General features: G+C 39.1%; 1 protein-coding gene across 5 annotated transcripts in view; it reads right to left on the bottom strand.

Moving 5' to 3' along the window:
- The window catches only part of TBCK (TBC1 domain containing kinase), a 177,069-nt gene that overhangs the window by 111,589 nt on the left and 40,953 nt on the right, over nucleotides 1-24,527 (bottom strand). For all 5 annotated transcript variants that reach the window (XM_019534143.1, XM_019534144.1, XM_019534140.1 and 2 more), the window contains exons 4-15: nucleotides 24,156-24,270; nucleotides 21,803-21,876; nucleotides 17,725-17,866; nucleotides 15,999-16,059; nucleotides 14,107-14,168; nucleotides 12,729-12,790; nucleotides 11,541-11,689; nucleotides 10,436-10,574; nucleotides 8,956-9,055; nucleotides 7,055-7,104; nucleotides 6,376-6,505; nucleotides 4,014-4,112 (exon numbers count right to left, since the gene is read on the bottom strand). In XM_019534143.1, the coding sequence (XP_019389688.1) occupies nucleotides 4,014-4,112; nucleotides 6,376-6,505; nucleotides 7,055-7,104; nucleotides 8,956-9,055; nucleotides 10,436-10,574; nucleotides 11,541-11,689; nucleotides 12,729-12,790; nucleotides 14,107-14,168; nucleotides 15,999-16,059; nucleotides 17,725-17,866; nucleotides 21,803-21,876; nucleotides 24,156-24,270 (1,183 nt within the window). The remainder of the gene's footprint in view (nucleotides 1-4,013; nucleotides 4,113-6,375; nucleotides 6,506-7,054; nucleotides 7,105-8,955; nucleotides 9,056-10,435; nucleotides 10,575-11,540; nucleotides 11,690-12,728; nucleotides 12,791-14,106; nucleotides 14,169-15,998; nucleotides 16,060-17,724; nucleotides 17,867-21,802; nucleotides 21,877-24,155; nucleotides 24,271-24,527) is intronic.

Raw genomic sequence — 24,527 nt, 5'->3', positions numbered from 1 at the left:
CCTAGACCTGTTTGGCCACTTTGGATGGATGCATCTGAAAGGTCAGCATTCAGTCACACCTCATTGATGTCCACAGTAACTAATAGATGGCGATCTTCCACACTGCTTTTGCAGATGTGGTAATCTCTTTTGCTAACCACTTTGTTTGCAGGCTGCAAGGTCATCAAAACACCCTGCCCTTTATTAAAAAACCCAAAACCCTTTGTCACATCCAAGTCCACCTCTGCTCTCTTTTCTCATGGCAAAACTCCGCCTCACCTGCCTCTTTTATAGCATACAAGCTAGTTTACCCTGCCTTTGTTGGAAGGGAGGACAAGGAGCAAAGGGACAGCAGAGAAGAAACAGAACAACATCATACTGCAATACAGCATACACTATGGAGTCCTCTTCAATGGTAAGGGCATAACACCCTCCATGCCCCTTTTACTTGCTCTCAATAAGTCCCTGCATGTGTGGCTTCCAAGCAGCATCCACCCACATTTGGCTTGCTTGCAAAGGGTGGATGCTGGTCTCTGTGCCCAGGAGCAGAGGGTGCTACCTGTGCTGCCGTAGGGCAGGGCAGAATTGCTTCTGTGACAGCACAGGTGGGCAGGCTTGTCTTTGTTATGTATATGCATTCAGCAGTAATCAATTTTTTTCTTTTTTTTTCCTGCAGTCCAGGATGAGAAGGCAGTGCATATTCACTGCTGAAGCCTGTCTTGCACAGGTTACTGGGGATGAAAGTGACACATCCACTGATGAAATCTTATCCTAAGGCAGTGAGGACACTGACTTTGTTCCAGACATGGGAGATTGTTTAGAGCAAGAAGACCATGAGTCTGTGGAAGCTTCATCCAGCTCAGATGAGGAGGACTTGGTGCCACAAGCAAAGTGATGCTGACACTTCCAGTGGGAAAGGGAAGAGGACCACCCCGGGGCCACCATGGAAGACCGAGGAGAGCTACAGCAGGACGTGGAGCAGAACCATTGCCACCACCCCCAGAAAACTTTGCAGATGATGACACCTTTAGAGAAAGGAATGGCCGAGTGTGGAGAAAAAAGTCCACAGCTAATGCCTCATCAGAGAACAGCCAAGGACATAGTCCATGCAAGTGCTGGGCCAAACAAGAGAGAGTAATAAAGACAGCGGTAGAAATGTTCCACCTGTTTCTCTTACAAAATATCCTGACTGTTTTCATAAGAGAAACAGAGAGACAGAAAGACGATTCAGGGAGTGGAATGATAGCCATCCTGAAAAGAGAAAGGGGTGGAAAAAGCTGGATGAAACAGTGGAAAGCCTACACTGGGTTTCTACTGCTGAGTGGTCTATACCACAGTGGTCATGAGGCACTGGAGGAGTTGTGGAAGCAATGCACCAGGCGTCCTTGCTTCTGTGCCTCCACAAGTTAAAAACGATTCTGTTAAATCACCAACTACCTGAGATTTGATAAAAAACTGACACGTGAGGAAAGGAAAGCTGTGGACAAGCTTGCTGCCTTCAGAGATATTTGGATACAATTTGTGAAGCAGCTCAGGAAATGGTATATTCAGGAATACACCAGGAATGGTATATTCAGGAATACACCTGATGGGTGATGAGCAGCTCATTGCAATCAGGGGTCACTGTCCCTTCAGACAGTATATGCCCACCAAGCCTCCCAAATGGCTTGTGATGCAACATCATTCCACCTGTCTGGAGACATCTACCTGGGCAAGCAACCAGAAACTCCATGCGAAGGTAATCTTGGTACCCAGGTTGTTGAAAAGCTGGCTCATCCCTGGTACAAGACAGGAAGGAATATTGTGGGTGACAGTTTCTTCACAAGTACTGAGCTAGCAGAAAGACTGCTACAGCAGGACTTAACCTATGTGGATGCGATTTGGAAAAACAAGGCTGATATCCCAAACAAAATGCAAGCAAATGGAAGAAGAGAAACTTTTTCATCCATTTTTGCTTTTGATGCATAACTCACCCTAGTTTCCTATGTTCCAAACAAGTCCAAAGTTAAGCTGCTTTTGGCAAGCATGTACCTGTCAGTGGGTGGAGAGCAAAGAAAGCCAGACATCATACATGACTACAGTAAAAACAAGGGTGGGATGGATAACCTTGACCACTTAGTCTGTATGACCACCTGCAGATGGAAAATCAACAGGTGGCCAATGACATTGTTTTCAATATGCTGGACATGGTTGCCACTGCCAGCCTCATCAATTGGCTAGGCCAGAATGCAAACTGAAAGCAAAGATCACACTTAAGGAGACGGCCCTTTTTTTTTTTTCTTTTTTTGCAGGAGCTTGGAGAACAGTTGGTTGATGGACAAATAAAACGAAGAGTGATGGATACACGTAATCTGTCTAAGTCCGTCAAATCTGGTATGACTGCCCTAACTTAAAAATTGCCACAATGCACCCCAGCAGAACCTTCTGCAAGCAGGCATGGATGTTGTGCAAAACCCAGAAAAACCCAGAAACGATGCAAAGATTGTAAGCAATTTGCTTGTGTGTACCACCATACATCACTGCTGCTTTGTGAACAAAGCCATATTTAGTTAAAACAGTAAGAAAATGTTTTTGGAAGTAACTGTTAGTTTGAAAACTGTGTGAACTGCAGACTTAGCAAATTGTTCATTCACATTTTGAAACTCTAAAAAAAAAGTTTAAATTTTGTTCATAGTTCTAGTTAAATAATATTTTGGGTTCAAATCATCATAAATATTCTTTCAAACGATCTGTATGTTTAATAAATAGTTTTTGGCAACGATTTTGAGGGCCGATACCGATAGCCAATATTTAAGAAGGCATATTGGTCAATACCAATCTGACATCCGATACAGCTGCCATCAGGTGGTATGTCTGGTGTGGTGGAAGGGGAGAGAAGGGGAGCCGGTGGCCCCCACAGTGAGGGAGGGGGCAGGGGTAGGGGCAGGTGCTGCCCAGCAGGTGGCAGGGAGGCACAGGACTAATGGCAATATCATCTGTGAGGGCCTCCCAACTTTGCATTCTCCCTTCCTACCCATGGGTTCAAGATGACTTCTAATAAATTATACTTCTAAGCCTGCAACCCATCCATTCAGCCAAAACTTTTAGGAAGGGAAGGATGGTTAATGGCAAGACAAAAAAGATATTGTTCTTAGCCCTTGTTGACTGGAGTTTTAAGAATTGGACTTTTTTTTTTTTTTAAATAGTGGTTGTCCATACATTCTTATATATATCTAAGTGCACTTTTTGGCATTAAATCAAGTAAAAATAAAATAAAATAAAATGTAGACAATGTTAAAATTCATTGGCCTAAAAGAAACATAAAACCCCCACGAAGTGAGATAAAAGGTTCCCAAATCACATTTGTTTATGTTCCTATATTATTACCTCATTTACCCACAAACCATACACACTTTTTCCCCCAAAATTTGGTCCCATAAACTAAGGTGCATATCTTAAGCAGGGAAACTGATTTTCTGCCTGGAACAGAAATACCCTGCTTTGATTCCTGTTCCACAGTGCAGCAGCAGTGGCATTACTATTCAGCTAGCCAAGGAGAAAACTGACTTAAAGGCTCATTGTTTTTTGTTTCATGGGCATTAAAAATTGGTCTCTCCTGTCTAGTGGTCTTGATGTTCCATTAAATAAGCTAACTTTTTTAGGACAACTGAATAGACTGCTTGCTGTTTCTGGTCTTTTTTCTCCTATTTCACAGCCCTGGAGACTCTTTAGCTCTTTTCAAAATCATACATCATCCACCCATGGAAACCAATTTTCAACAGCAGTTAGAGTTTCAGCTTTTAGTTAAGAAGGAAAGGGAGGGCAAGTCAGCTGATGGTTAGGTTCTGTCCCTGTTCTCTGAATTTATAAATCTTGAAAAATCTCTCTTCACTCTACCTTTCAAATTTTATTCCAGCGCATGTTGTACAAAAGAAAAATACAGTATTGTATTGTACTAAATAGTGCAAACTGTACCTATCCAATTATCAACCATCTCCCATCACCCCTCTCCCCAAATATTTTTAGTTAGTGTGAATTCTATTTATACTTCTTACCTCAACCCCCAGGAGGGCAGCCCAGGTTAAGCCTCTCAGAAGTGGAGGAATGTCAACCCTGGCTTCTTTCCAGATTTGATTTTTTTTGTATGGATAGGCCTGCAAAAACATCGCTTTCTTAAAAGCAAAGAAAAGCCTTCTTTTCATAAAAGCTTCTGTGCCACTAAACACACACATAGAAGAGCTGCCCTTCTAGATGAAAGATGCTTAACCTTGGACCCTTTCTAGATGTTACATTTATGTGGCAGCTTAGGGTTTTGACAATCAGCTGATGGTTGGCCCCAGCTTGGACAGCCCTGGGTCTCAAATCTGGGGCTATCAGCTCATTGTCTGCCCAGAGAGTCCCAATGAAACAGACGTGGGGCTGACAATAAGCTGTCTGTTGCCCTCATCACCATAGCTGGGTCTCAGATGGGCCCTAGTGCAGTCCTGAGGGCAACAATCAGCTGATCGTCAGCCCCAGACCACACAGGGCTGATTAAAGACCCTAGTGCAATGTAGGGTTCAAGCTGACAATCAGCTAATTGCCAACTCCATCATGACACTCGTCTACCAAATTGCTGGTGTAAGAAGAAGAGCATGGGATCATGATCCTGGGCTCCCCTTACACTGGCAAGTACATTTGCAAGAGGCTGTTAGCATCAGGGATTAGATCCTATTATGCCTTTAAATTAATGTGTGCCAGGCCCTAGCCTGCCTTTCCTACTCCAGACCAACACCCATGTATTGGAAGCAGAAGACTTTTCATCATGTTTCTTTATATTTGAAAGATTTAAAAGTAAGTTTTGTGTTTGCATAGTTTATAATTTCATCTTCATCGAGTATTCGCTTTAATGGTATAACCAATCAATTATTTTTTAAAATATCTTGGTTCATTATGTATGAGAAACCAAATAAGACTAGTCTACTGTGTGCCTCTTTACGCAGCCATCTCTTGTGAAATCATTTGGCTGAGAAAATCCAAAATGCCTTGCCCTAAATATACATAAACCTGTTTTTCGGACAATGCAACCACAGTACTAATATATAATGCTTGACAGCAAGAAAAGTCTCACAACTTGGAAAGTGCAATACAAGAAGCGTCACCAGACTGTTTATTTCTACACCACTCAGATTTGTTTCTGTAGTCAGGTTCAGCATATAGCTGTTAGAAATGAGAGGTGTAGCATCCATTTGAGTAAACTCCAATTCTTACTCTTCTTTGTTTTGGCTTCTCCATTTCTTCCCACTTCTCCTATGCTTCTTTCCTGTAATCTCTGATTCAGTTCTCTTCCCTTTTCTTCCTACCTTCTCTCCAATCTCCAATTAGCTGAGGGGTTCTCCCATCCTCCAGAGCACATGGGAGTCTGTGTGCTCAATGATGTCCATATCATAGAATCAATGAGTCTGAAGGAACCTAGACAGATCATCTAGTCCGACCCCTTGCCATGGGCAGGAAGGAGCAGAGGGTGGCAGGGGTCATAAGACCCCAGCCAGGTGCCTATCCAGTCTCCTCTTGAAGATCTCCAGGGAAGGTGAGAGCACCACCTCTCTGGGAAGCCTATTCCAGGCTCTGGCCACCCTTACAGTGAAGCAGTTCCTCCTAATATCTAACCTAAACCTATCCTCCCTCAGCTTGTGGCCATTGTTCCTAGTGACTCCAAGGGGGGCCCTGGTGAACAGACTTCCAGAGATGTTCCAGAGATTGGGCACAGTCTACACATGTGCAGCAGGAGGCGAGATTGTGGGATCTCACCTAAGATCCTATCCTCGACTCTCCATGAGCCAGCAGGTAGCAAAGCTTAGGTCCCTGCATACCCCCAGCTGGGAGGTCTGATCATCTCACTAGGGTTCCCAGGCAGACCGCATATGGTGCCTTCCTGTGACTGGGAGCTCTGATCTGTTTATCTGGGCTCCCAGCTGGGGAAGGGCATGGTGTACTCCCCCAGCTGGGATCCCTGATCATCTGAGAGGTGCTTGATAGGACAGTGTAATGCTGGGACTGACAATCAACTCACTGTCAGCCCTGGGTCTGGTTCACTGGGTCTGTCTGGGGAACCATCAGCTTTTCTTGATGTCAGGTACTATTTATCAGTACTGTGATGGCACTGTCAAAAGAAAGAGGTTTGTGGATATTTAGGGTGACTCAGTCAAATGATTACATACAACTGTGTAAGGAGACACACAAACAGTTATGTGCAGTAACTGTGGCCCGTTTCCATCACACCTTTAATTGAGGATGTGGACAGTATCTAGTCTCTGGAGCACACAGAAGCCTTTCAAGACTGCCATGTATTTCAGAGTCTGGGATAATAGACTAAATCCACTTATCTATTCAATTAATGGAAACCAAAACTACTCCAGCATGATTAAGATTTCATACCTTCAGTAACCTGTCAAAAAGGATGATTCTGTTTAGCTGGTACTCTGTGTCCCTCTCTCGGATGATCAGAGGAAGATTGGCAGCTGCAGACAGCTCATTATTACTATTTGAATGAGGTAAATTTGACTGGCTGGAAAAGAATGGGAAAAACAGGAGTAAAGAGCGACTAAACAGCCTTAATTTTAAAGAAGTACAGCCTGGAAATGCTGTTATGTTGGAAGCTGGGGTGGAGTGTTGCAGCCATGATACTCTAGGAAATATGCAAGAAACAAGGGCTGTTGGTAAAAATGCTTGAAAACATGTGTAATGCTTCTTCCCAATTATACAGTTAGCCCAATAAAAGATGTCAATAAAAGAACCTGACTTGTCTTTATGCTGGAAGACGATTAGGAAAGACATTTCCATGAATGGAACAGTAACACTGTATTCAGTGCTGTACTGTGAGGACCACAGATTTTCAAAATACTTAACTAAAGTTAAACTTGTAAATTTAACCACCTTTAAGTGCACCTATTTTCAAAAAGCACTGAGAAGCATTCACCCACATCAGAAGCCTAAATAAGGATGCAGGGTATTAGCATTATATTTCTAATTTTGGAAAATCTTGATCCGAATATGCACTGTGCAACTATAATAGTTAATCAAAAATAACTAATAAAATTTGATTACATATACTTACTCATCTTCAAGCAGTGGATAAAATGCTTCCCCACCCACATCTTTTAGCCTCTGTAGAGTTTGGAAAAATAATTAAAAAAAAACGTTATTTCATGTGAGACCATTCCTTGGAATTTTAATGGAAAATATACAAAGAAATACAAAAAGCAATTTTTAAAATCTTGACTGGTGTTTGACTAGATATTAAGTTAATTGTGATAAGGGACAAAAGAAGGAAGATCTACCCTTAGATGGCAGCAATGATGCATAAACATTTAATATTTTATATTCTACTAGAGTGAATGGAATCTCTCTCTACAAATTTAATCAATTCTAAAAATTATTCCTACCTTATCTAGACACCCCCTACTTTTCCTACAAAGACTTTTGATTCATATAGCTGCAAACCAAAGTGAAAGAATTTGGTTCTGCTTTTCTAATCAAGACAAGCTATGTTAGTTACTTCACTTTTCATAAAGACATCTGAGAACAAGTCAGTTATATAAACAGTCCCTGTGAAGAAGACAGGCAGGCAAAACACCACTTAATTCCTGGAGTGTATGGACATCTTCAGTGCAGCGTGATTAAAGTTTAATTCCATCTTCCCAACAGTGTTCTCTTTTGCAGTACAATCCCTAACCTAGAGGTAGAGTACCATCTCTTCTGGGGACTGATGGAGCAGATCAGACTCTCAGTTCATTCAGCACTGATCCTTTTTTGACTACCATCACTGTGCTCTTTGCCACAAGGAGTGTTTGAAGGATTCCCTGAAGTGTGGTTAAATGTCCCACCCCCCGCAAACTAACTGCGTAAATTGGACTAGGAAATTGGAAAGACTCAGAGCTTTCTCGTTTGTAAGGATAGTAGCCTGTGTTAGTTATGCTTAATTCAATGTGGTTTTCTAACAATATGAAAAAGAACAATTACTGAGCTTGGGGAGATTTTTGACATAGCTTTAGACTAGATTGCTTAGCTGTCAGAAATTCCATCTCAAGACTTGTAAGAAACAATAGGAAAATTTGTTGCAAGACATTAAAAGTGGGTCAATCTTTTATTTGGATATTCAGGAACTTTCTACAGAGAGAAAGGTGGACTTGTTAAAGAAACATTGCCTGAACCAAAAAGATAGAACGTTCTATTTCTATAATTAAATTAGCACTGAATGTTAAACTTATTCTCAATAAAACAGCTGTTACATCAAAACAAAACTGAATACAAATTTCATTTCACACAAAGAAGTTGATATATTTTGTCTGTGTAAACTTACTTCCATTAAATAAGTAAAAATCAGAATCTGTGTGTCTGAGTCTTCTCGGAGTTGGAATCAGTGTCCAAAGGAGTTTTGAAAGAACAACACTGATTTTATTTTTGCTATTTTGTAGGGCTGTGCAAAATTTTGACAGCTGTTTCATTTCAGAGGTGTTTCAGTCTGTTTCAGCACCTGAAACGCCGAATCCAAAATGAAAGGAAAGGCTCCGAAACATTTCTGAAATGTTTTGGAGGCGCCCCCTCCACCCCTGAACAGTCTGGCTCAGCCCCACAGCCCTCCTTTTAAAGTGCCAGGAGGCTGGGGCCAGGCGGGGGATGGGGCTGGGCAGAGGAGTCATGGGGGCTTCTCCCATGTCCCCTGCCACCAGGGCAGAGGCAGGCACAACTGAAGGAACTGCGGGAGAACTTGCAGCCATCTGTCTGTGCCTGCCTCTCCCCAGCTGATCCAAATCTCCAAATCAGTGCCAAAACAGCATTAAAACTCTGAAACAGATTTGGTTGGACCAAAATGAAACAGTGACCCAAAACACCAAAACGAATCACTGTGCTCTAAAATGGCCGAAACTGAAATGAAACATAGCCCTACTATTTGGGAATATAAAAACATAGTTACTACAGCTGGAGCACAAGCACTTAGCAACGGCTTTTTCTTACATTTCTCAGTTGGTTCAGTGACAGTGTCACAGTTGTGTCATCAAGAAGGGAACTTCTATCTCGTCCTTGTCCAAAACTCTCACCATCCTCCAACAAAAAGCTTTGAAGAGAGGAAAACCCAAATCCTGGTTATTTTAAAAGAAACTATTTGGATCAAAAGAACAAAGTTCTATGTCAATTCAATTGGTATTTTCTTTTTAAGACAAAACAAATGCTGAAATTATACTATATTGTCTCCTGACTACAAAGCCAGCTACCAAGGGGATGTGTAATACATTGAAATGCTGAAAAAGTTCCAAATGAAATAGCCACATCAGGTTTTTTAATGTGTACAATCTATAGCTTCTTATCCAAGACAACATATCTGAGGATTACCAGCAATGAAGAGGAAAGAGAAATAAATGCTACTGTCAGTCAAAAGCTGAAAATCAACAATGACAGTAACAGACATGATGGGAACTTTGTCCACTCCTCCTCAGTTACAGATGACAACTGTGACACAGTATTTGGCAGGCTATTTGCACTCTCTGTCTATGGCAGATTAAGCCCTCAGAACCACAAATAAATCCAAAAAGGAGTAAACACAAACAGTCCATGGAAGGGAATGTTCTTGACATAGAAAGTTTCTAGAAAGAAAACTGAAGGATCATATTCTGTTGCTGCTTAAGGAAAAGAAATTATATAGCAGTATGTAGTAGCAGTAAGTGATTAAGCATTCACTAAAACGTCAACCCATTACACCATTCACCAAAGCTCAAGGCTAAACTTTGCCCCCTTTTGTTTTGTAATGAAAATATGGTGCTGGTTATTCACTGCTGACTTAGTATGTTATTTAACTACCAAAAGAGAGCTACAATTTGATCTGCACCACTGCAGTAGTCTTCATATACTAAGATCAGACTGCAGGACACAGTTGGATTGTGTAGTAAAAATTTCAACAGGACTCCAGTAGCAATGCATTTAATTATTTCACAGCTTGGAAAGTTCTTAAACCATGTAGCATCTGCACAAAATAAAACCATTTTTTATGAAAAACTGAATGGCTTGATGTGTTGGATACAGTGAGTTGAATGTATTGTGTAAATGTATGTACTATTTGCATTTTGTATTTTCAAGATGTACTGTGTTGCATACCAAATGCACAACATTTTAGTGAGTAATGTTATAGAATAATTTAATGCTATGGCACATAATGAACCTGCAGATTTTATTATAGGGTGGTATCTTTCCCTATGCATTCTTTTTAACAAATTTCGCAAGGTAATATTAAGTTTTGATGGCTGGTATATGTCAGGCAAAGCAACAGAGACATATGTGCAGGTGTTGATCCTTTCACTATTCTTCACGTTACCGTCAAACTTCCTTCAAAGTGAGAACTCAGAACTTCTGAAAAACACACCTAACATTTTTTTGAGACATTTTCTACACCAACCCCCTTTTCTCATGTTTTCATCTTCAAAAGTGTGTTCCTTTTTCTTACTTGGGGAGTGTACAGATGGGTGGCTTTGATCTGATGATTTCCTTGTTGACAAGTTCTTTCTCCAAGTCTCCTCCAGCCAAGCACCAGAGATGATAAACCTCTTCAACTGATCTTTCTGCTAGGTAATCACAGTCTTCATCTATTAACAGAAGCCAAATACAAATGAATTCTAGTGAGATAAAACAGCTGCTTAAGAAGTTATCATTCTAAATAGAGTTTTGTTAGAAAGATCAGATTAGGGTCAGGTATCCTGATGTGATACTAGATGAAAAGCGATCTTCTGTTTGCAATTGATGAAAGGAAAGTTCATAAGAAGAGAGACTGGGAAGATTCTGGAGTTTTTTGCAGCACATAAACAAGTGAAAAATATCATCTCATTTGGTGCCAGAAAAACAGAACAAAATCAGATAGATGCAATTAAACCACTGAATTGCATTTAAGGCTCCAATCTATCACACATGACGCACACACTGGCACTCTGAAGCTTTAGCGTCACAATATTAAAGAATAAAACTTTCCAAAATAAGCACTCTACATAGGTTCGAACAAGGATGATAGCAGCCCATTCCATTTGTATGAAAACTGCAAACAGGAACAAAAAGAAATTCCTCTCTCTTCTGAACTTAAGGCAAGACCGTTCTAAACCTGCGTGGTTTTTTGGGTCTCTAAATGCAGAGAGATTTGGTTAGTCCCATCACTTTGAATTTCTCTGCTGGCTAAATAAACTCTAACAAAACTACAGCCCATATCAAAGGATGTGCCCAAGGAGAACCCTGTCCCCAAGTCGCTACAAAAAAATCTCAAAAGCCATGCATAAGCCATTTGTGGGTGGTTATCAGATATGATGATGAACAAGTACAGAAAAAAATAAAGAACATGGAGACCTGCCTCCATCCATGTCCTCACAGTGCATAAACTGATAATATCCTTCACTGACCCTTAACAGACAACAGTACCTCAATACAGGAATGGAGGCTTTGTTAGTATTTTTTTCCCAAGAAACAAAACAGTCACTTACTCTAAATCCTATCCCGTATAAACAACAGGTACATATTTATTTTTCCTTCTCTTCCTGCCACCACCCTCTCTCATGGCCCACTTTTACCTTTACACAGCTGACTGATGTCCTCAGGAAGTGTTAGATTAGCACATCTCAAAGAGGATGAAAACAGACTGGCAGCTTTATGGAAGGGTTCATACAAAGAGGACACTTCACCGAATATACTGTCACACAGCAACTCATCAGGCGTAGGTCTTGCGTAAGTGTTTTAAAAAGTTCAAGAATGACCAGAAAGAGAGAAAAAAGTTAAATCCTTTAAAAAATGCATGTTAATACTCTCACTGACAAATAGGTGTTATTTATTTAATAAAAATGTAAAGTTTTATGATAAAACATTTCATTTGCCTTCGTTATGACAGTCAATACCTTATAGCTTGCCTACACATGGTCATTCTTATGCTCAACCCAAGTCTGGAATCTATCTTTACTGGACAATTTTTGCTTTGTTAATTTATAAGGTAGTCTAGCAGGTTTTGGCCATTAAAAAGATCTTTCTGCTCCTGAAAACAAACTTTTTTTTTCATCTCTGACTACAATGTGGCTCTATACTGTGCTGCACTTTCTTGAAAAAGGTATATTGACATGACATTAGAAAAAAGTTGTTTACAAGAACATATTCTAAACACAAGTGCTATAAATCAGCATAAGTAGTTACTGATGAAAGACCAGACTTCAGTTTAAAAAGAGACCTTACTTTCTAAAAACAAAAACAGGAGTCCCAAAATTTCTTTGTTAATGTCAATCAAGTTCACTTTTCCTTTGCTTTGAGCCCTGTTATTCCTGCCCAGTGATTTTAGCCTCAACTCTTGATTGACCATTATATTTCAAGCTTGCAATGTTACTACTCAAAATGTTCTTTCAAAGCATTTGAATGGAAACAAATAACGCAAGCAATTATATGCACTTTTTTATGATCTTTTAGATGATCAGTATTATGCTATTCTTTTTAGTAGTCATGGCTGCAAAAACAGAAGTATATTTGGAAAAACTATTAGAGTGTTTGCTAGAATTCTAGTTTAACCTGACACCTTCAACTTTTATTCATTTTTTTTTAAATGGCAAAGCAACAAAAAGGAATTCGATCAAGCAACTCCACTGATGTATTACTATATAGAGTTCCAGAGAGATGCACTTTGATACAACTTATTTAAAAGACAATGTCTGAATGTAGTTTAGCAGCATATATTTTAAATGCTGTGGACCCCATACTGTAAATTGGGATTGGACACTTACCTCTTGGAAGGTTGAAATGTAAGGCTTTTCTTCAGTAAAGATGCAACATTTTCAGGGAGGGTCTAGATAATAAAAGAAAAATCCTCAAGATTGTTTACTACAGGTTTCATCCAGCATGCTACCAAAGTAGCAGTGTAACTAACTATGCAAATTATTCTATTCAAGTTCGCTGGACTGCATATATTGAATGGTTTAGCTGGGTGAAGTGCAAAACGTTATGGCTACTTCAGCAAGAAGGATATATATTTTTTGGTTAGAAGATTCTTTTTGAAGACTCAGAGTCAAATTCTTCAAAACATTTTGGTTGTTCAGTTTTAAGAACTTTAGGATGCTGGGGATGCCTGTTCTGAAAGTCAGAATCTTATGTACAGTTTTGAAATGCAGGCACCCAAAATTGAGATACCCAAAATTATAAATTACTGTAGAAAGCCTGACAACTATATAATTATACATTCATAATTAAGAAATGCCAAATAAAAATTGGTCATTAAACCAGGGAAAGGGTTAAAAAACTACCAACCCTTCAAAACCTGATGCTACACTAGTCCAATACATTGAGGAATAAATGTATGTTTAGATTTATTTGGACTTATAATTTGATTACAGGCAGTCCTTGACTTAAGCCATTCTGAGTTACAATGAATGGCACTTATGACATTCATAAACTGACATCCAGTTTCAACTTTATGATGCTTGATCTGACGCCACACCAGCAAACAAGTTCACTACATCACCCATCTCCCTGAAAAACATCTGTCCAAACTTCCTTGGATACTTTCTTTAAGAAAGCAGACAAGACTCCAGAAAAACCTGTAGCCAAGACTCTAGGTAAGATCCCTTCAAAAAGTCCGACCAAGAGCCCTTCAAAAAGTCCAACAAAGTCACCTCAAAGAAGTCCTTCCAAATCAACATGATTTCCATTTACAATATAAATACATTAATGTAGCTATACTAATTATCTATAACTGACTGAGTACAAAATTATATCTATGACTGAGTACAAAATTCTGGTTATTTTTGGTGAAAATAAGGTATCGAGCCTTGGTTCAGGAACCAATCCCCCATCTATAACATTGTTCCTATGGGAAAATGGGTTCCAAGTTACGATGTTTCGACTTAAGACATGGTTGTCCAAGGACTGCCTTTACTTATAACTAATTACAAATAGTTTGGACTATAATCTGGGGAAAGGATCAAGTCTGGGTACTGTCAGCACGGAACATTTTGACCTACCTCCTACCTAATCATCATTATATTAAAAAGATCCAAGAGATAAGTTACAAATCTTTTTGAGTCAACAAAACCATAAAAGGCTGATTTTCGTGAAATGTAAAACAGCATTAGCTAGGAAAACACTGGCTAAAAGAGTTTCACAGACCTTAATAACGTCCAGACAGCCATGTTCTTCAGCTAATACAGTTACAATGTCATCCACACAGCCTACAAAACAGAACAGTACAAAACATAAAGCCTAGAAAAAGAGATATTTCTTACCTTGTTTCTTAAATCACATTTTATTTAGATTGACTGATTTTATGGTAAACTTGCCTGATGCTTTAACACTAATTACCAGGCCACATCTCCTTACAGTTGTTGTTACAAGGATAAGTGCAGGAATTTCATATCTGTGTGGAAAACAACTCTTCCCCTCTCAACAATCTGGTTCACTACCACTTGCTGCTTCCTAGATTGAAAAAAATGCTCCCTGGACTGTACGTTATTATTAATGTGATGGATGGTAGTATCCAGCTGAATATTCCACATCATAAAAGGATTAAAATTAATGGGTAACTTAAATTCTTCTGAGAATTATATGTGGTCATGAGGCAACTATTCAAGACAACAAGAATTTTAGAAAGAAACAGTTTACTGAATAAAAAAGGATGTCTGCATTGAACAGACGTTAGTTATGGCCACATATAAGCATAACATATACCAGGAGAAAAGCTTTTCTCTTGGCACAAAGAGAACATACACCCACAGCATAAAATTAGGAAACACCCATAATTTAAGATAAAATATATATATATATTGCTGTACTACCATTTTTCTGTGGGGGTCTCATTAAAAAAACCACATATGGGATTCCAAAAAAATTACTGGTCTAGCCTTGCCTCTTTAAAAATCACAACTAAAATACATTTCTGTAATATTAGCTACAAAAAAGGACACAACAATAAGCAGCAAAAGCCTGGAAAATCGGCAGGAGATATATTTGTTAATGTCTGAAAATTTTGCTTGGATTTTGTATCTTACTACTTGGTTTTGCTCATACCAGGTTTGGCATTTTGCATACTAACATATTTGCGTAGAGACTGTCTTCTCTAACTGTTGATATAGTACCTAGAGCACACTAGGGAGCTACCACATGAAACAATGCAGGATAACTGATGTTCTACACCAAAGCTTCCCTTTGCCCACCTAGACAGTCTTTACCTAACGCTATCAGCAGGCTATCCCTGTGCTTTGTGTATCTAGCTTACTGCTATTGCTTTTTCCCCCTCAAGAAAAGCTCCTAACTGCTTGCTGACTGTTCCCAGATAGCATTTATTTTCATTTATTTGACAGATGTTGCCAAATAAAGCAGATTAGCTGTGGTGGGATGAGTCCTGACACAGTTGATCCACTTCATGGGTAAAAGAATGGTTGCCCACTGTCCCGGGGCCAGGTCTGAAATGTGCCTCTGAGACTACTGGAACATGTTTCTACAAGCAGGTAACCCCATCTTCCCCCACTTACAGCTCCCCCCCTTCCCCCCAGGAGGCTGCCTGGGGCACAGCTATGAAGATGGGAAACCCTGGTTTTCCTCTCTTAAAGATATGTGCCCTGGAAAATCTCCAAGGAGCATCTCTGTAAGAAGAGAAAGCCAGGTATGCACACCCAGGGCTTGAGGAGCCCAATCCTGCATGGGAAATTCCCAAGGTGTACAGAATTGGGCCCTGAGAAGGCTGAAGAGTGGGCAGCTCTGGGCAGACCACACCCTCCCATCATAAACCTAGCAGATGCTTGCCACAATAGGGCGGCACATATTGATACCACCTATGGTTGCAGCCACAAATTCTGGTCATTTGTGGTGTGACAAGAGGCTTGGGCACCTGTTTTCTTGGTCTTTGTCCCAGCCTAAAAATGTTTATGGAAGCACAAAAGTAACATCTTTTTCTACCCACAAAAACACCATAGTTGAGGCCTAAGCATCATGAGCAAACTGGCTAACACAGCACCAATTATTTGAGAGCTTGGTACAATTGGCTTTGTACTTGTGTTACTTACCTAAAGTAAGTATTAGTTTTAATCTTTGCTCTATTTCCAAGGTCTGGAACAGTTTTCTCCCCTAAAAACAATATTAAAATGCAGACAGTTAAGTAGCCTTCTGTAACAGCTAGGAACACTGTACATTTTAACAATGACAATGCAGTATGAATCAGCATGTCGATATCAGAGAACTTGGAAGAGTCAGCTGAGTTGCTGCTTCGCCAAAGTTACCTAAATGACCTTAAGACTTCTTTTTTCTGTAAAACAGAAGTAAATAAAGTGATGTCTTCTTAAGGACCTTAAAGATTAAACTTGCAGAAATTTTAAATTCAGTTACTATCCCTCTCCCTCCCACACTCACAGTGATTACAAGTTATTACTGTATTACAGAACCTTATAATATACTGCTATGAAAAAATAATAACTAAGGTTTAGTTTTGAACATAATCATAAATAGTTACGGTACACAGTAGGTTTCAAGAAAACACTTTGCAAATCTGTTTAAACATGGTTATTCTCATTTTACAAACAAATTTTCTACTTCAAAGAGCAGAAGTAATTTGCCCAAAGATACAACTGCAAGTATGCAGCAGGCCAAAAAAGGGAAGAATTCACAATTTCCACCATTTTGCTGATATTATATTAGTTTTGGGTCATATAATAATTCATTTAGATTCTTAGTAATTTAATGATGCTCAAGAGATAACCACTGACTGATCATTTCTTGGCACATTAATCTTTTGGCATATTACTTTTTGTTGCTATAAACTAGTACAACTGAGATCACATCGTGAAAATCATGTTGGGAAAATACATTAAAAATCATGGAGAAAGTAAGCAATATATATTTTTTTATATAAAAATCAATAATGCCCTAGAGGAACTAACTTATCTCCTTGATAACATGTTCTCCCTTTACAATGTTCTAGTAGTAAGCAAATTTTACCCATAATATTACTTATTTGCATTTGTTACCTTATGCTTAACAGTCACTTTGATTTAAATGTATCCAAGACAGCACTTTTTTCAATGAAAAAAGGTGCGGAGTGAGATAATATATTTGCATACACAATTCTTCACCAAGAGTCATATAGCCAAATGTATAAAAGTATACACAATTTGTCACTGGGTGCATCTACACATGCAATTAATATTCATAAATAAACTCTACAGCTTATTGCTCTGGTATATGCCATTTGAATGTGCATCCAGAAGCAAAAAACCTCAAGAGCATATTGTTCAGGAGTGTGCTGTGCATAACATGTGCAGCCCAGTCAGAGTACCCTTGGTTGGCAGGGGCTGCTCCAACCAGGCTCCACATGCTGTGGAGGGGCTGGCTGAGGCACAAGGGTGCTTCAGTGCAGGGCTAGCCAGCAGGCAGCCCCCACACAGAAGCACTCTCATGCCCCAGCTAGCTGCTCTGCAGCACATGGAACCCTGTCAGAGCAGCTCTGGGCTGCTGTTGGCTAGCTTCATGCCTGCCAGCTAGCTCCACACTGAAGCACCCTGCGCTCCAGCTACCTGGGGCAGCATCTACTTGTGCTTTGATGCACATGAGGAAAAAAAATTATGTAGTAGTTAAAACACTGCACAGTTTATTAATTTTATGCATCCTAAAAGGTGCAAACATGTAGATGCCAAGATATTTATTGCGCATTTAATTAACTGTGCAGGAAATGTCTTGTGTAGATGCACCCACTGAGAGTCACAAAACCAAATATATAAAAATCATTTTGTTACTTACCACACAAAGCTCAAATAATATAATACCAATGGACCACACATCTGATTTAGGGCCAGAGGGTAAAGGCTTCTCACACTGAGTATGATCACTTGGTTTGACTATCCCCTGAGCAATAACTTCAGGTGCCAAATATGATGGGTACCTATAATGAAACATAAAGTGTATGTCATGAAGTTTGAAATTCTCCGAAGTAAGCTCTTGTTCCAAAAAAATTATAAGAAAATTCATTAAAAATTCAAAATCACCTAGGTGCCCCATAATCAAAGCATAGCAATCAAACTACCATCAATGACACTACAGTTAGTATTTTCCATAAAAGAGGACTTATCATAAGAACAGGAGTAAATGGTAGCATCTTTGATCAGAATACATTTCCTACACATCATATATTTGCATTAAATCTTATTATATGCTCATATTTAATTTACTGCTAGGTGTATTTCAGTGTTTTGTTGTTAGCATCTTTTGACTGTCACCAATATTATCATTCCCAATCTTTAGCTCATAGCCAACAACTAAATTTGATTTAATTTAGTAACGCATAGAAAACCAAGTTTAAAAAACTCAAACACTTATCCTAGTTGGTGTTAACAATTTACTTTTAAAAAACTGGTCTGGCTTAGGACATCTATATGACATTCCTAATACTTTTAAAAAGGCAACTTTTGAGGGGACAGAAGTCACAGCTGTGTATGGTGCCAGGAGACATAAATACATTTAAGTGCTCCACAGACAACAGGGAGTAAAAGGAATTACACAAGAATCAAAAAGACTTTATACAGGAACTTGAGGTGCCAGGGCCACAGGGCTGGGGCCAGAAGCAGCCAGAAGGAGCCACTGCTGCAAGGTCTGCTGGGAAATGGAGTTTACTGCAGTCTGGACTTTTGCCAACCTCTGATCCAAATAGAAATTTAAAAAAAAAAAAAAAAAAAATCAAAATTTAGGCTGTGACAGTCTAACTAGATGTTCTGATTGGACAAAATGTAACAAAAATCATTGCTTATTTAAAATTAAGAACGCTTTTCCTTTTTAAATCAACTACTTCATTATTCTGTTAAATGTAGACTGAACAAAAATGAAGTTTTTCATCTTTAGAGCTACTATGTCGACAGACTCAAACCGCACCATTTAAGTATTTGAACTTAAGCTGCCTGATCATTCTAAGCAACTTTCAACTGAGTGCTACAAGCATCCTTTGATACATGTTAAGGTTTAATATTATTTTAAATCATTGAAATGCCCTTTAAATATTTCTAAATTTATTTTAATTGAGATTTTTCATGTTTCAATTACTCAAGTCACCTTATTTTTTTTTCTGAAGAAAGCCTAACATTTTTGTTTTAAGGCACAAACAGTATCAAAAGTATTAACCTGTCAGGCAAGGTTCTTTGGGTGAATCTGGTATCTTTTATTAGACCAACTTAAATAGTTGGAAAAAAAATATTTAAGCAAGCGTTTAAAAACCCTTCATCAGGCCAACCAAGTTTCTGCACTTGGTGTGTGCTCTTCCATGCAGGAAGAACACACACTAACTGCAGAAACCTGGTTGGCTTGATGAAGGGTTTTTAAACCTGAAAGCTTGCTTAAATATATTTTTTCCAACTATTTAAGTTGGAAAAATATTAAGTCTAATAAAAGATACCAGATTCACCCAAAGAACCTTGTCTGCTTATGTCCTTAGACCAACATGGCTACAACCTACACCCCTTTTAACCTGTCAGATGCATTCAACTTCAAACCTCATTTGAAGTTTTAATCCTCTTTGCATCATGTAGAAACACTACTAAAATTCACAAAGATCAACAGTTAAAAAGACTGACATTCCAGTTAACGTTATCGAGGACCAGTGTTTTGCTTTGGGGATAGAAATTACCTCATTTTGCAATTAAATGATCTGTCTTTGTCTATTTTAAGTGTATTCTTTTAATGTACCCAAAGTATGAAAAAGTATGGCTTTCTAACTTCCAGGTAACCAGAGGCTACCTGCTGCATGGGCCATAGTCCTAAGGGCCATATAAGGTGGGCCAAAGACCAGGGGTCTGTGTGAACACCATCCTCCCTCCCCCTGGCTTTCCTGTACCGCTCAGGCAGCCCTAACTCCTTCCTCCCCTTCAAGCCACATAGACAGCCTGGTTCCCCCTCCCCACCCAGCCACACAGGCAGCTACCTCCACCCACTACATGAAGAGCACCTCCCTCCCGTCTTGGCCCTATAGGCCCACCTGCAGTGCAAGTAGCCCAACTCCTTCTGTCACGTACTGTGAGCATGACATGCACAGCTTGGGCACCCCAGTCCCTCCTGGTATCCCGCCTCACTTGGTCCCGAGGAGAGGGGGAAGGAAACAGAAGCTGAAGGAGGGTGTGAGAGCCCCAAAAAACAGCTGCCATGGAAGGAGCCACAACAGAGGGGTGGATAGCAGTGACTGGGCAGGAGCCTGTGAGCTGCATGCCTACAGGCTGCTAGTTGGACAGAGAGTATGTACGAAATATGTAAATCTACTGCATACTCATATACATAACATCTTAGAAGAAATCTGGATGCCAAGCTTTAAATCAGACAAATTTACAAAAGGATTGTTTTACATAAAACCAGATCATTTCTCCAATTACAGAGATCTTTACAAAACACTGCTACCAAAAAACGTACAGTGCCAGAACAAGAACAGTAATCTAGAAAGCAGTAGACCAATTGCAGAGCAAACACTCATAACTTTCATTCAGAGACAACTATTTTTAGCAGAGTTCATAGTGAAGAAATATAGTTTTTGATGTGTTACACAGCAACGTGCTGTTTAAAACTAACAAGTGTCCTTTACTCTTTCACTCACATGTCCTTCTGGGCACAGTACCCTTTCTTTTTAATTTATTTTTGCTATATCCTGCTATAACTTTTATCCTGTGACCAGCAATGGTACAAAGGAGAGGACATACTTAGTTGTTGACAGACAGCAGAAATATTGTGGATCCCTCCTTGATCCCCATTCAACACACTTTAAATTTTCTTTACATTCACAAATATAAAAAAGGACATCAAAATGTAATATATTTTTTAGCTAAATCTCACTGAGCAGCACAGAAAACAAGACTGTAAGTTGTACAAGTTTACCAATAGCACATGGAGCTTTCTATACGGACTTTTGCATGTTTTATCTATGAAAACCAAACATAAAAATGAATGTAAGAAGTGTCTTGAATTCAGCTATAACTTGAAGCAATTTATTTACTTTTACATATTTGCATCAAATAAGATTTTGTATGTTTGTCATTCATTTGTTTCCTACCCCCAGTGTTTAATATTGATAAAGTGCTCATTATTGTAGTAGCTGGGGACTGAAAGCAGAAATTGCATCAGTAACTTCTATGAAGAAATAAAAAAAATGCTTTACTGGCTCAAGCCCAAGGTTTATTTCCAAAAGTATTCAGCAAACAGATGCTACAGAAGAAGGTATAATGACCCCACTGAAAGAACACATGGCATGATCTCTCAGAGGTTTTAGGCTGAGACTCTCACAAAGAGTTAGTTTGGACAAATGTGCTAATTAATTACTTAAAATCTGGATAGCCTCATTATGGATTTATGTACTCAGTTCCTCTGATCTTAGGCCCCTGGCAGACATTACACTTAAGACATGGTTAACCAGTTACTTGCGTCTTAAAAATATAACCCAGCCACATGTTCAGGCAATTAGTGGTGCAATAAAACAGGAAATAAGCCACAAAATTATTACAATACTTTTGAGATTAGGTAGCTTTGGTATGGTTCTCACCCTGCTGACAATCAGCTGATGGTTAGCTGGCAAGGACCATACCAAGTTTGAGCCAATTCACGGTGGCTGGTTCAAGCCACAGTCTGGTCTGCGGAGCCTGCTGATGATCAACTGATCACTGGTTGGTTTGGAACTGCATCAGGATTTGACCTCCAGGATGGTCCTGATCCTGTCAATCATCAGCTAATCTATCAAAACTGGAGGTCAAAAATCCACAATTCACAAAGTAGTTCTTTCTGTTACTAATCATTTCCAGTAAGTGCTTATTCAATATACAAAGCCTAAGATTTTTATGGTGTATAGACTACTCACCCTATAGGGAAATCAACATCCACACCATGAGCTGTCATATGATACAGTCCAAATTTGGCCAATTTAACATGTCCCTGTGAAAGTAAACATGTCAGTGGTGAAGCTCTTGGTTACTTAGAGCACAATTTAAATACAAAATAAAAAACCCTTTTGTGATCTGAAACGTGTAAAAAAGGTGAGGACCAAAGTTCTCTCAACACCCATAGTGCTTTTAAAAATGCAGAGCCCAGATTCCAGGTCTCAGTTCACATGTAAACAGAACTCCATTAAAAACTAGTAAGAGTGTTTACTTGCCAGGCAGTGTGTGGATAGGCAATAAGCGTACCGCCCTGTAATATTAAGCATCCTAAGTTTCTTTTCAACTATATAGTTTTTAAAAACTGTTCCTTCAATTTCTCTGACTTCCATTCAAGTGTTTTTCTAGAGTATGTGAACTCTGGTGTAAACATTTCCAAATGCACTCCATCCACCGTAATTCCAGCCATCTTTCATTTACTTATTTTCTTCCTTTCCTTGTTTCTTACTTACTCCATGCTCAGCACTTATCTGCTTCCTTTAACACTGACTCCCTCCCCTTTTATTTTCCCCATAGTTTCTGCCATTAGAACATTTCCCAGATATCAGCCCTGTAGAATTAATACTGTTTGGGGGTTGTTGTTGTTTTAAGTCAGAGAGATGCCATTTGCCACAAGGTTACAGTGATACTTCCAAATACAAAACTATATTTTCCTGGAAATTCTCTCAATCCTAATGTGATTACTTTAAGAGAAAAAACAGAAATCAGTTTAAAAAAAAAAAGACTCCTCTTACTAGTACCCCCATGTAAAGTAAATTTTGTTGGGAAGATGTCTTGGGATTGGTGCAAAGGTAAAGAATATTTGCTAAAGCCATCAAAGGGAAGAAGTTAAAAACCAAAAATTCCATGAATGCAATCTCTCTAGCACCCCTTCTCCTTTAATTTCAATAATTTATCACCGTCCTAGGAGTCTAAGTCCTGTTGCTCTTCAGAGATTTTGTTGAAGGATTTAAATCTCTAAATTAAAATACAAGTCATTTTACCCCATGCAAAGAGACAGAACAGAACAATGTTCTTTTTTGCTTCCTTTCCCACTCCATTGCAGAGGCAGAAGTTAGACCTAGCCATATCACAACTCCATTATTATTTTAGCTTCTTCACAACAAATTGCAAAAAAGCATAATTAGGACAATTAAATGGCTGCTCTGAATACAGTAGCATCTACAAGCAATTAAGTGACTGCTCTGAATACAGTAGCAATAATAATGGGAGACTTCAACTAACTTCACACAGATTGGGTAAATGCCTCATCAGGGCAAGATGTGGAGATAAAATTTCTAGATGTGGTAAGTGACTGCTTTTTAGCAGTCATCTTGGAACTTAGAAGAGGAGAAGCAATTCTAGACCTAATCCTGAATAACACGCAAGACCTGATTTAATTGGTATCCATTGGTGAGCCACTCTGCAAAACCGACCATAACAATCACATTCAACATCATAGTACGAAGGAATATGCCCAAAGAGTCTACCATGGTGATGTACAACTTTAGGAAGGGAAACCGAACAAAAATTACTTAGAAAGTAATTGGTTAGAAAGAAGTTTAAAGGAGAAGTCAAAAATGTGAAAGGCTTAAAAGGCAGCTTGGAAGGTATTTAAAAATACTGTATTGGAGGCTCAGGAAAAGTGTACATCACAAATCAAAAAGGGTACCAAGTGGATTAATAAAAAGTCCCTCACCAAAGGCTTTAAAAAAAAACAAAATCCAAACTGTATTGCCACGGGATTGGAGGGAATGTTCTTTCATGAGTGCTAGTTAAAACACAGTAAGCAAATGGTAAAACTAAACGGTTAGTTTTCAGGATGGGAAGTTGGTCAAAAGTGGAGTGTCACAAAAATCTGTAGTGGGCCCAATTTTGTTCCACATTTTCTCAATGGCCTGGAAATGGGTGCATAGTGAAAATCTCCAAATCTGCAGATGATACCAAATATGCATGGACAGTTCCTGTGAAATATGCTTGCACAGTCAGGTAAGGGTACACTTAGCATTCACCTGAAAGAATCTTTCAGTAACACAATTAATCAAATGGTAAGATGGGGTGGGGGGGAGGAGAGAGGATAAGAAGAGCAGGCCAGGAGATAAGGAAAATGGGAAAATGAAAAAGCAACTGAACTCTAAATACATCTGAAATTGTTTAAGTTGCATCACATGCAGAAGATCTTTCACTTACAGAAGATCTTTCATTCAGAAGGACCTCAAATCCATCTCATTGTCCAAGTCCCCAAATCCATAATGTGGCACTGACAGCCTAAGAAAAAAAAATGTTACTCAAGTTTACCTTTCGATCCAAGAGGATATTGCGAGGGGAGAGTGCTCGGTGAACCATTCCATATTTGTTCATATATTGCAAGCCTTGCAATACCTCAAATGCTATGCATAAGATCCTTGAACAGCTGCAAAGAAGAACATATGGTATGTAACTTTTCCTTTCATGATTCTGCAGAAAAAAGTATGCACTGCTTTGGACACTGCAGAGATGGTTTCTTCCTAGGAATTCTTTCAACTAACGATAGTCTGTGAATGTAGAAGACTGATTTGATTACCCAGAGGACCCCTTCCAGACCTTTGCTGTTCCTACTTAAGACTACTGTACTTCCATAAAGTTTGATGAAAGAATCAATACTAAATATTGTAAAAAGCAACTCAAATA

This window comes from Crocodylus porosus, unplaced genomic scaffold (assembly GCF_001723895.1).
Source record: "Crocodylus porosus isolate Cpor-Errol unplaced genomic scaffold, CroPor_comp1, whole genome shotgun sequence".
NCBI lineage: Eukaryota > Metazoa > Chordata > Crocodylia > Crocodylidae > Crocodylus > Crocodylus porosus.
Note: the sequence above shows the minus strand (reverse complement) of the source record. Positions and strands in the feature narration are given on the sequence as shown.